Source organism: Centruroides vittatus, unplaced genomic scaffold, assembly GCF_030686945.1.
Source record: "Centruroides vittatus isolate TY-2023 unplaced genomic scaffold, ASM3068694v2 contig_738, whole genome shotgun sequence".
NCBI lineage: Eukaryota > Metazoa > Arthropoda > Arachnida > Scorpiones > Buthidae > Centruroides > Centruroides vittatus.
The window spans coordinates 1,169,376-1,183,544 of record NW_027122474.1 but is presented as its reverse complement, the minus strand read 5'-3'; the positions used below and the strand labels follow the sequence as shown (position 1 = coordinate 1,183,544).

The window sequence follows — 14,169 nt, the reverse complement described above, 5'->3', positions numbered from 1 at the left end:
CCTCTTCAAAGAACTTATCAAACTTTATCTGACTAGAAGTGGTATTTGTTAAACTACAAGTGGATTCTTGATATGCATTATCTGTGACTCAAGGCATCCCGCACAGGCTAAAGACTGTCAAATGTATTCAATGAACTTATTATGTGTTCCTTCACCTGTAAAGGTGTATCACCATCTATTATGCAGCATGTTTACTACAATGTACACTTTCATTTTTACTCTAGAATGAACTGTGGTAGTACTTAACTGTATAAAGTAATGCAGCTATGTCAATGTATATATGCATTGAGCATTGATTTACTTTTCTTTTCTTTTTCTTTCTTTTTTTTTGTATACTTATTTTATTTATTTATTTTCTGTTTTTCTCCACTACTTTCTCAACATTTGTTTTCGGTTTATTTTGCAATTGTCATCTGCATGTAACATCAATGTAATGGCTTCTGTAATTTCTTGCCTGATTATTCCAGGCGGTATCAGGCTAAGTAATAAAGATTATTTGATGATGATGATGCTCTTTCTTTGAAGAAACCACAAATGAAATATGCAGTTAAGTGTTACATCATTTGCATCTTTCATTGATTTTCTGTTCTTACATCTATCATCAGAGTCAAGTCTAGCAGAAAATTCTTATTCAATAATTTGCCTGTTTTGAAGGATTGTTATATCTAATGTATTTCTACTTATTCACTGTTCTATCACTTTAGTCAACTTTCCATCTCTTTAGTAGTATCAAATTTTACTGCCATAAATTAATGTTTTTGAAATTAAAAATATATATTATTCAAAAAATGTATCCATGATTTTAAATATTGCATTTTTTCAACAAAAAATACAATTATGATACTTTAATTTGATTACTAGACAAACAAAATTTGCAAGCCAGACAAAAATATTTAAACAGTAAACAACTCTTGAGCAAATAGATTGAAATACACAAAATAAATCTAAAAATGAATTGTAAATTTGATTTCAAAATAATTTTATTTCTTTTAAAAATGAATATATAACAGGTTATTTTTATTTGATGTTCATTTTCGTCATACATACTTTATAATTAAGATATTTCTTTCTGCAACAAATTGAGATTTTCTATTTTTGTACAAATCCAAGATACATAAATATTTAAGAATCCTAAATATTAAGTGTCTTAGATTCTTGTATACTATTATTTAGCCACAATGTACTGAAATATATACGTACCTTGTAATAAATTTAAATTCTTCCATAGAGCCTTAAGACTACTAATGATCAAAATGGTATAAATATTCTAATTAATCACATAAGATGATCATGAAAATTATTTAATTCCAAAATTTCTGTTATTCCTATTTATGTAAAACGAGCTGTTTTGTTTTAATCAATGCCTGATTTGTTTTCAGCATGTTCACAGTTGACTCAAAGATAAACAGAAACTTTACACTAAGTGAAGGGTAAAAAGAATTTTTAAGCTTTTTTCATACTTCACAGTAAACAAGAAAAGTTAGCTTTATAAAACTGTTCACATTTGAGCAGTATCATAGCAATATCTACAGAATTAAGGAAAAAAACTTTTTTCAAAAATATATTTAAAAATCATTTCAAAATAGTATTTAAATTCTAATTTATAAATATAAATTTTATTTGTGATTTCCTACAAAACATATAAAAACTTATAATTATATAGTTTTAATTTTATATGTTAATGATTTTAAAATCCAATTAAAAAAATCACAAACAACACTAATTATTAAAACATACTATATAAAAGAAAAGAAATTATGTTAAGATAGTACACAGACTAATGAAATAAGTGGGTGTATTATTTTTTTTTAATTAAAAATAAAATATAAAAATAATTCTTTAAAATTCCATAATATTCTAATAAAATAAATTAGTACTGAGGAGTCATTATCTAAATAACTTAAACTCAAATAATATATTTTTAAAACCCATCTGACTAAAGTAATGAGTAATGCATTTACATTACTCATTGAAAAAAGAATTAATATAAAAAATATATCAATTATTTTCAAAATCATTATTCTTCTAAATACAGTTATCCCTCGTATAACACTGTAGTTACATTCCAAAATAGTGCTGTGTTACGCGAATCCATACTATACAAAGCAAAGGACTAATTCAAAATATAGGGTTCAAAAGTATTCTACAGTAATACCTCAGTTTTTGTTAATAATCTGTCCAAAAACAATCAGTAAAATTCGAAACCAACGAAAACCAAGGCAATTATTTCCATATGAATCAATGTAAAGCCAATTAATTCATTCTAGACACTCCAAAATACATTTTATAGAGAATAAATATAGTGTTTAATACTAAAAACAATAATAAATCAATATTAAATGAATATAAAAGACTAATGTAAAAAATAAATGAACATTTAACATGGCATTCGAAGGGTAGCTGGTTCTAGAAACTTTTTTGGTCTCATGATGGAGTTAAAAGATAAAAAAAACAATGCAATTGTTTGGCTTTTTTAAAAATTCTTTTTGCCCTGTGGACACTAAGAAAGCCTCTTTTAGCAAGCCCATTATGGGTTCAGGCCAGGCCCACAATGGGGCGACTGGGTGGTGAAAGACAGTGCTTGACATATTCACAGAAAAATTTCTGGGGATTTTTTGATCCATCCGCATTCGATCCTGGATCCTCCAGAGTAGTAGGACGCACCTTGACTGCTCAGCCATCTGGCTGTCATAGAGTTGTTAAGCTAGAAGCTAGACTAGAGGCTTTTTCTTGTTGTGTGGGGTAATGCTCACACAACAAGAAAAAATGCCACACTCAGCAGGAAAATGCATGGGTCAGCCTTTGTTTTTGGAAAATTAGCAGAGAGCCAACAAAATCTGAGGCAACCGACAAAAACTAAGACAAATTTTTCGCAAAAAGAATCAAAGAAAACTGAAACCGATGATAACTGAAGTCAACAAAAACCGAGGTATTACTGTATTCTTTTTCATTACTAAGAAAAATTTTTTTTTATTAAAGTAATCGATAATTTATTTCCAATCAATAATTAACTAAAAATCACAATTAAAGGTACTGTATTGTGCATTAATATTAATTTTTAAACAAGGTCATTCTTTTTACAAAGTATGGTCATCTGAGCATTTTGTAGATCTTGGTCAGAAATATTGGCAATGTCTGCATTTTTCTTACTTTTATCATAAAAATTTTTTATGGATGACAAAACAACAATGTTATTAATCAAAAATTTGTTCTAGGGATCCTCATTTGTTCAGTTGAGTACTGAGTAATTTTTTTCTCCAGTATTTGTGTTCGAATACCAAATTGTTTGAGTTGGGAACAGTTCGAGTACTGTGATACCTCTGTATTTCATTTGTTATTTTTACTTACCTATGGTTAAAAAAAAAAAGATTAATAACACTTATTTAAAAATGTTTAAACAAACTATCCGAAATATGAAGATTAAACTATAAAACCAAAACACAATGACAGTCTTAAATGCTAATGTCTGAAAGCAGCGTCAACCATACCTAGTTGATAGAAAAACTAGGAGAAAGAAAAAAAAATTGTACTATCAGTTTTCATTAATTAGAGTAAACCTGATGAAAAGCACAAAAATTGAAAATTTCAATATTCTAAACTCCGTGGGGAAAATTTGAGATGATGGGTATGCTTACTTGAATAAGAAAAATATCAAGTAACTAAGTTTCCAGTTAAAAATTGTAAAATTTTGTACAGAGGATTTCCAAAACCATGTTAGAGCAAATCCGGAAGTCGTGTTGTACAGAGGATATCCCCAATTTTCCAACTGTGTTAGAGCAAAACTTTGTTGTACAAGAGATACCTGCATTTGTTACTGTTTATTCAAATTTAAAATTTTTTTGTATTACTATAATCACATCTTACCAATCCAATAGTTATTTATGATTTGATAAATAAATAATTTATTTTTGAACACTAAAGAGTATATTTAGCTGATTTTTAATAAATTTGTTAAATGCAATAACTGAATGTTCACATATGTTCAACAAACTAAATTTAAAATGTTTACTTACTGTTTTAGCTCTTAATTCCTCTTCAGTTCGATGAACATTAAGTAGTGGCAAAACTTTCACTAAAAGTCTCCACCAACTCCAACTGTGAATGGCTAAAAACTTTCGAACATTCCTCTGAATGCATCGGATAGCCATATCTTGAACCTGTATCATAAAGTTTGATCAATTAAGTTAAAAATTTATATAAAATGCAATATTAAATTGAAAAATTTTAAGTAACTTGAAAGTATTATTTACATACATAATATATAAATATATTTATACGTTAGACATTTTATTATTATTTATTTAATTAAAACTATTTAAAAATAATTTGAATTTTAAAACTTAATCTGAATTAAGATATGAATATCAGAATAAAAGTGATGGAATGATATTTTAATAGAAAAAAAAGACAGTTTATAATAATTTATATAGTATATTTTTATTCTAAATATCCTCTTTAATATCTTCAATATTTAAAAAATTTATATCCATAATATTACATTCGATAAAGGCTCATAAAAAAAATGCATTTATTATTGTAATTAATGACTCAATATTTCTTTAACTCCTATCATTATAATTTAAATACCTTTAACTTTTTATAATTATTTCTCGAAAGATAGCCTCGACATCTTGCTTGAAATTGCACTATAACATCATTTAATTTGTCATCTCTCTGGTTTTCAAGAATAGAGAGTGTACCTGAACGAAGGAATATCTGAAATAAAAAAATAAGTAAAATGAAATTTATCATTGAAAATAATTAAAACATATTCATTTCATTTAGAATTTTAAAAAATTTTTAAAAATTGTTATACCATTATTTTTTATTTTATCAAGAAATAATACTTATAAATTTAAAATAATTGTAAATAAATCAGACTTTAATAACTTTACTAAAGTAACTTAAATATTATCAATTCAGAAGTTTCATTTTGTCATGCAATTCATCATAGCAAGAAATATTAATTTTCCTTCTTTTTTTATATGTGCATTAATATATGTTTTAAAAGATTTTTCAACAATGAATAACCTAACTTGGATAAGTAGTCAAATATCGTGTAAATGAAACTATACTTCATAAAAGATCATTTTGTTATACAGTGTAATTTTGTATCCAAAACTTTTATAAAAAAAAACTTATAATCCTTTCAAAGAAATAAACAAAATTCTAACAAAATAATCTGGGATATTTATTTCTTACATGAAAACATATTCAAATGTCATGTCTTCAATGACAATGACCTCTATGTAACCTAAGAATGCAATTATCAAAAATGTTTTCAGAATGTTCAGTGGAAATAGCTTAAATCTCAACTTGAATAATAGCATTAAGTTCTAGAACCGAGTTAAGAACATTATCACCAAAAATCTAGTAAGACATAATTGCAGGAGTTCAAATCTGATAAACTTTGGTGCAGTGTAAACTCTCACAAAAAAATGATGAATATAATTTGACAAAACTTGCTCTTTGAACACATCTTAAAAGAAGTAGAGAATAGCATTACAAGTATGAAATCTGATATCAGTTGTTAAACCATTGTAATCTTCGATCAATGCTTGTCCTACTAGAAGAGGGATAAATTCCTCTTTCAGAATATAGAGATAAACATCAGATGTCACAGTCCCAACATTTAATGCTGAAGTGAATATTCCTGCACTTAACAATGTGTATTAAACTGTAGTTTTTTGAATTCAAGAAAGTATCGTAGTCTGTAAAACAGCATTCAATTCCCTTTGATAAACAAGGAACTGAAAGCTATTCAATGTATCATATGATAAAAAAATAACTTGGATAATCATAGAATATTTTGTTTTATAAAACACTAATTTGTAATAAATATTTAAATAAATCACTGTAAAAAATAAATTATTATTAAAAATTAAACTGTAAAAGATTATAAGTTTTGAATACTAAAGCATTCTTACTAATTATCTATTTTATTGCATTTTAAATTTAAATATTAACAAATGCAATAAAATAAATTCTAAATAAATTATAAAATAAATTATAAATATAGTATACAATACATAATTTACAAAAGGAACTTGGTACTTACTTTACTTAAACCAAGACGATACAAAGATTTATCAATATCAATGTTTTCAAGTAATTTTTCTGCAGTTTTCTTCTCATCTAAAACTGGATGAACACTATGGTGTTCAGGAGGTGATAATAATTCAAATCGTCGTCTGAATTCCGAATATGTGATGTGCTCAGGAAAACCTGTAATTAACAATTTATCTATGTCTGTATTTCTTTTTTAAAAAAATTATCATAATAATAAAACTTTATAATTTAACTTAACAGAAATTTTACAAATAACATTCTTACAAAATTTACTAAAATGTTTATAATTCAACAATAAAATATTTTCCTATCCACTTTTAACTTTTATAGAATAAAATGAAATTTTGTTGCTATTATGATAACAAACATAATATAAATGAAATATAACAAACACTGTTATTACTATTAAAATATATGGTCTAATAATGAATAAGATATCAGCCAATGGAATATCAAGATCAACAGATGATTCTCATTTTTAAACTTAGATGCAATTTAATTTATTTAAAATTAAAATGTTTCAAAAACAAAACTAGCTGTTATACATGCTGAATATCAGGAAACATAAAACTTTCATGATGTTAAACTTTGATTAGTGATTACTCAACCATTTTTGAAAATGTCAGTATTAAAAATATTCCAACACAACATTAGGCATCTTCTTTTACTACTGATCACAACTAGAGCTATTGAACTTCTTGCTGTGGTCAGCTTGTGGTCAGTTTGTGGCCAAAAATATAAAATATATATTTATTTTATTTTATACTGGTATATATTTATATTTTATATTATATATTATCTGTTGCTTAAACTTATAAAGATACAGAATCCAAATTTGATGACTATATATTTAAAGTTATTTTAATTTTATGATATGATATTTAATACAAGTAACATTCTTTACCTTGTTTATGTACACGGATTGCATCTAATATCTGTGCTCCTCGTACCTGAGATCGGAGAAGTGGAATGTTAATTGGAATATCTTCTGAAGAAATTGATTTACCAACTGATTGATTCAAATTTTTTAAATCACATAACCCTGCATTATGTTGTGGGAGTAAACAATGAACAAAATGTAACTGAACTTTATGTAACATATCACATAGTCCATCCTGGAAAAACAATTTCATTTATTTATTTTTTTGTCAATAATTAAAAATAAAAAGTTTTAAATTATATTTTTTTAAAAGTCTTTTAGTAGTAGGAAAAAAGTTATAAATTAACATGGAATGTCTATCAAATAAATAGAAAAATCATTTAATTAAAACTGTTAATTAGTATAATGTTTAACAACATTATATTTACATAAATCTTAAAATAATTTTGCACTTTATATACTTTACTTAATAAATGATTTTTTTTAATATAAATTTATCTAGCACAAAAGTTAAATCTCATTTTTAATCACTATTAAATTATATTTCAATGTAATTATGAATATGATATATTATATGATATTAAATTGCAAAAGAACTAAAAAAATATATGTTAAATTATTAGAATTAAAATTATTGATTACCAATTATGTTACTCAAACTAAAACAGTTTAAAAGAAACTAATGTTCTTCTAAATTTATTAATATAACGTTATGGATGACTATAACAAATATGTATATTGTTTGTTTGTCGGATATAAAATGTACACTAATAAATATTGTAATCATTATACCCCCTGTAACAAGGCTTAGCCCTAATGCAAATAAAAAATTATTATTATTATTATTATTATTATATATTATATGATATTCATAATTATTTTTTCAAATAATGAATGTGTTTTATTTTTTCATTCTATAATTGAACAAAATATAGTAACAAAAAAATATAGTATGACTGTTACTTAAAACATTAAATATTATATGTAAGATTTGCATAAGATTATCTTTGATACAAATTCTATTTGTATTAAGGATAATCTTATACATATATACATACATACATACATAAATATATATATATATATATATAATCCTATAATCCTTTCAAGAATTTCAAAAAGTAGTTTATGAAATTCTTGAAAAAATTTTGAAATAAAATAAAGTTTTATTGTATCTAACAGAAATTTAAATAATTAAAATTTTCAATTACCAACTAGAGGAAAAAAAACTATTAAATATTATTATTAATTAATATTATATATACCATATTAATGCAAATAATATGCACCCTCAAGTAATCTGTGCACTCTATTTTTTTAGGATACTGGTTTAAAAAAGAAAAAAAAAAAGACTTGACCAATTTATTACATATTTAATAAATTTTACTAATTTATGATTGTAACTTCACTCTCACAGTTTTGTAGCATTCAATATGGCAGCACTCAGTTTCAAGTTCACATGGTATTAAAAAATAAAAATATAGAGAAAAAAATTTAATTATTTGCATATCTGATAAATGTAAATTATCTGCAATTTGTAGTAATGTATTTTATAATAAATTATCTTACTAATCAAATAAAAATAAGATTTCTTTACGTTGTTTAATTTGAATCAAATATGAAAAACTGCTAATAGCATAAATTAAGATAATATAGATATAAAGATTATTTACTGTCAGTCTCAGTTGCATATTTAACTTACTTTATTTATCCTCATCTTCATGAAATTAATAATATGAAAACATTTAATAATATTGCTTGTAACTACTGACTATAGATGGTCATTACATTACAAGTCTTCCAGTTAATAAGCATAATTTATTACTAGTAAAGTAAGTAAAACAATAACTGGAAATACCATGGACTTTGCAGACTGCATCAGCAAATTTGTTTCAAGTAACTGCGCACTCAGACTTTTTTGTCATGATTTTTTTTGGAAAAAAGTTGGTAGATTATTCAAGTATTCAAGTAAATTTAGTATATACACACAAAACAAATATATTACTGAAACATTACGAATTACAATAATATTAAAATAATTTAGCTTTAAGGTTCATAATTAATGAAAAAATTATTTGATAACTTTAATAATTATTAATAATTAAATTATTTATTTAGTAATTGATCTAATTCATTATTATTTTAAATATATTTTATTTTTATAATTATCAACAGGTATGATTTTGTATTTATTAGTCTTTATTAGCCTATTCCCACAGCAAAAATTTGTACATTTTTTTAATGGGTGTGCAGACTACATATGAGGGAAAACTATACATAAAAAATTTTGTTTACTTAATTTTCTGTAAGAACTGATAAGTCCAGAAAAAGACCTGCTTTGTCAAACACATTTATTTCATTGAATGACAAGTCAATGAAAGGCAAGTGTTGTTTTGGACTAATCTGTTCTTATAAAAAATTAAGTAAATTAAGAACGCAATGCAGTTTCAGGATTGGCCTTTTAAAAATTAAATAAAATCAAAAATTCTGATACCAATAACTGTTTTTGTTCAAAACATTTTTACATTCACATTATTATTCTCAGGAACATTTGGAATTTCAGCCATTAAAATCATCATCATTATTGTTTATTTATGCATTTTCAATAGACTCAACATCCCTTTCATCTGTATCCACATCATACATCTCTTCATGTTCACTAATAGCATAATCATCAGACTGTCACACTAGCATTTTTTCCCTCTTTCTGCCCTGTGAACACTAAGGGACCTTTTTTCCAAGCCTATGATAGATTTGGCCAGGACACACAACATGAAAGTAGGTGGTGAGAGATGGAGTCCAACATAGCTAAAAAGTAAGACATACCACCTCTAAACAATTTTGAGGTTTTTCAACCCACCTAGATCCATCCCTGGGCCCCCAAGATCGAGGACAGTGAAACTGAATTAAGTCATCATCAGTAATTGGTCACAGTGTACAGTCTTGGAGAATACACAAAATTTTTAAATGAAAAACTTGTAGAACACTGAACAGTCTATCTGCAAGGGTGAATTATTGCCACAGGAATAAGATAATAAATATTGAATAATTTATTAACATTCTTTTCATAAAATATCTGTAACATTTTAAAATATATTACAAAAGAGATATCAAATAAACTTAACATAATCTATAAAATTGATATTGATACAACAATTAAGAATTACTTACTATCGTTGATTTAATTTGTAACGGAAGTGAACGTCTTTTGATTCCAGTCATTGCAACAGTTTGAGCACGACGAATACTAGATGTCCTGCGCAAACTCCCAAAATTATCATTATTAAACAAAGAACAATTTCCAACAGCAGGAAATAAACCTCGACATGAAACAAATAACTGACAGATGTAATCCCTAAAGAGGCAAATATTAAGAATAAAGTAAGATAAAAATCTATAAAAAATAATTTTGTCAGAAAAATAAAACCTGATTACTAATTAAATAAATAGTTTTATTTATAATTTATATAACATTATTATTATATTATTTAAGTTAAATTTTAAACATATTTTTTTAAATATTAAATGTACTTATGTTTAAATGATTTATTTTTGTAGAATCAAGAATATATATTAGTATGATACAAAAGTTGTTAGCATTCACCAATATTTCTGGGAAACAAGAGTGCAATTAAAAGTAATTGCCATTGGCATTTAGACAACTGTCCCACTTAGTGATTCGTTTATGAATATGACTGTGGAAGAAAGTCTTCAATTGTTCTTAAAACCATTTCTCAACAATGCACATCAAAATCATAATCCAACATAAAGTGCTTTCCTTCAAAGATCCAAAAATATATTAGTAACAACAAGGCAACATATTGGAAAAATAAGACAGATGATCCAGGTTTTGGAAGATTGCATGTTGATAGTGTCATGTCATCTACTTTCTTCAGCCATTAGCATTTTGCTTGGACAGCCTGAGCATGCTTGGCTGGTGATGCCTTTGAGACCTTTCCTCAACAGTAAACTCAATCTTGTGACATTTTGAAATGACAATAAAGCTCTATCATATACTGCTAACATCCATCTATGGATTTTGGCCATTCCACAACAAGAAACTGGATCACAGCTTGCTGATCAGTTTTAGAGATATGGTATTGTGGCAAATATCATTTCCTTCCTGCAAATTCACGTGCCGGACTAACATATTGATTAGGACTGTATGATTTACATTTCTGAACAACATATAACAATTTGACTTCCTGACACCTAGTCTTGCAACTTTTAGCTCATGCCAATAGTATATTTGCTGAAGTTTTATGCAATTTATTTCATCTACAATGTTTAAAATATATTAGAAAATACTAAATTGAATTTTTTTTTAAATTGCTGTTATCAATACTAATTTCATTCAACATTATTGTAAATAAGTTTAAAAAATCTAAATAATTGTGTTAAAAAAAAGAAAAAGCAATTCTTTAAAGGTTATTTACTAATAAATTACAAAATTTTCAGCACTATTTTACTGCAATGGAAACTAAGTTTTACCATCAATGCACAAATCAGTGATTTGTTCATCTTAAATACAAACACAAAATACTGTTGTTATTATTATATTAAATTATACTTTAATGAGTATAAAAAATTAAGCCAGAAATGACACTAATTATCTTCAGAAAGACAAATCCAATAAGCATAGTAGTAAAAGCACCAAATCAACATCAACAACAGAATTGTTGAAAATAACATCTCAAATACAATAGTAGAGATAACATAGACTTGTCACACTGCTACTGGTAACATTAAAACGACACTTCTACCACCAGAATGAAACTTTTATTACTGGTATGCATTTCGGTACATAAGACCTTCATCAGTCATACATAAAAATATATAGGTATCTACAACAAAATATATTATGATTACAATTAAAATAATATGAAATATGCAAGTGTAATATGTGTACAAAGTACAGCATGTCCAAGAAAGATCTTTATCATTCTAAACATTAATAACAAAAATACTAACAGGTGAAATGAAATGCAGTTTACTGCAAAAGAATGAAGAAATCCAAGAGTTTTTTCTGGTATCAAACATTTTCTCACCAGACATTTTCTGTATGTGAATTACTTAATAGTGTGTTTCCCAAATGATGGATTGGTCACGGAGGACCCATACCTTGACCTCCGCGATTGCCTGACATAACCCCAAAAAAATAAATCCAGTGGAGTTATGTTCAAGACAGGGTTTATCAAACACCTGTTTCTGATATATCCATTTTAAAGGAAAGGATACAATTAACGATCCTCACTGTTACATCGCAAATGTTAAAAAACACTTGGAGGGATATCAAGTACAGACTCGACATTGTTCGTGCTACTAATGGAGCTCACATACAGCTACATTGAAGGTACTGTAAAAAAACTCTTAGATTTCTTCAATCTTTTGCAGCAAACTGCATTTCATTTCACCTGTTAGTATTTTTGTTATTAATGTTTAGAATGATAAAGATCTTTCTCGGACATGCTGTATTTTCGAAGAAATTAAAAAACTGATGAAACTTTATAATATTATAGTAACACCAGACTTAAAAAATGACAATAGGTTTCATGTTAACTAAAATTAAACAACCTGCAGATACAATTGATATTCTGTAAAAAAAATGTAGTCGTCTATACTTTTAATTGTAAATTGTGACTCTTGTTATACTTATGTAGGAGAAACCGAAAGAACTTTGGCTACTAGATTATCAGAACACATACAATCAATTAAATATGGTTATGTAAACTCGGCAATGGCTATGCACTACAAGTATGGTTGTGAAATAAATAAAACATCAATTAAAATTTTAAAAAATAAAAATTATTTAATAAATAGACAATATTACAAGCATTTAAGAATACTAGATGTTGATGAAAAATATAGAATAAATAATAATGAAGGAAGAGTAATATGTAAATCCTGGTTGTCATTTTTACCCAATAGGGGGAGAGGTAATAATAATTGTACTACACTGCAAGTTGAATTGTAATCGCAACTGCTATTGTCAAATGTTTTCTTTTTAGATATTGTTGACGAGTGTTTTCTTTTAAACTGTTGTTATATAATTAAAATGTTTGTAATAGGACTTAAATTATATTAATTTATAAATTTTTTAAAACTGTTCTTTAAAATTATTTTAGGTATATTTTAAATTTTAGATTGTAACTGTTATCAGTTTCTCTGCGAATTCGTTTCTACAACAGATTAGTTTTGAGAAATTTTATTTTGTAATAAAATCTTACACTTTTTGTATTATTTTAATTGTAAACATAATATATTTTGTTGTAGATACTTATACATTTTTATGTATAGCTAATGAGGGTCTTGTATATCAAAATGCATACTAGTAATAAAGTTGCATTGTGATGGTAGAAGTGTCGTTTTAATGTTACCAGTAGCAGTGTGATAAGTCTCTGTTATCTTTACTATTGTATTTGAGATATTATTTTCAACAATTTTTGGAGACAATAAGCTCTTTTATGAAACAACAGAATTGTAAATTATTGACAGAGAAATTACAGGGAAGTGGCTAATGTGATGAATTAACTTCTGCAGTGTCTTTCAAATACCCATCAATGTATGAGAGCATGCATGTTTGTAGAGACAAAAGGATTTTATTTGCAAACAATAAAAAATTCATATCTCTCTTTCTCCTTCTGTCTTTTTTTTGTCTGATCCCACTAGTCCTTCATTCCACCCAATTAGTAAAAATTTCTGAGAAAAACTCTGGAAATACATTTTTGTTCAAACACCATAATAGTAGTAAATATTACGTTAACATATGTTTTAAGGTAAAAGAATCCTTTAATATTATGTTTTTGTTGGTGTTTGAACAAAAATCTATTTCCAGAGTTTACAATATAAATGCATCCAGCCTTAATTGCTACAGTTTAGAATTAAACAAAATAATGAAAAAAATTAATTATTTTATTCAACCACTTATATTAAATCTATTACTAGTATTGTTTACATAAAATATTATAAAAATTTCTAATAATTATTCTTACTTTTTTGAATCTTGAAGAATTGTAGCAGCATGTCGAGTAACTGGAAGTTCACGACTATTTCTTATCCATCCAGTTACATTATATATTACAGAACTTGTTCCAAAAAAATGATTTAAAATAAACTGATGTCCATGTTGACCTCGCTGAATAAGATGTTGATTTTCTAAATCAATAAAAATTTAATTTGAAGTTGTATAATAAAATAACGTAATAATAAATAATAATGAA

General features: G+C 25.8%; 1 protein-coding gene across 1 annotated transcript in view; it reads right to left on the bottom strand.

Moving 5' to 3' along the window:
• The window catches only part of LOC136980983 (unconventional myosin-XVIIIa-like), a 116,959-nt gene that overhangs the window by 62,071 nt on the left and 40,719 nt on the right, over positions 1–14,169 (bottom strand). The window contains exons 14-19 of the mRNA XM_067277183.1: positions 13,942–14,104; positions 10,121–10,304; positions 6,974–7,184; positions 6,059–6,225; positions 4,588–4,716; positions 4,014–4,157 (exon numbers count right to left, since the gene is read on the bottom strand). Of these exons, the coding sequence (XP_067133284.1) occupies positions 4,014–4,157; positions 4,588–4,716; positions 6,059–6,225; positions 6,974–7,184; positions 10,121–10,304; positions 13,942–14,104 (998 nt within the window). The remainder of the gene's footprint in view (positions 1–4,013; positions 4,158–4,587; positions 4,717–6,058; positions 6,226–6,973; positions 7,185–10,120; positions 10,305–13,941; positions 14,105–14,169) is intronic.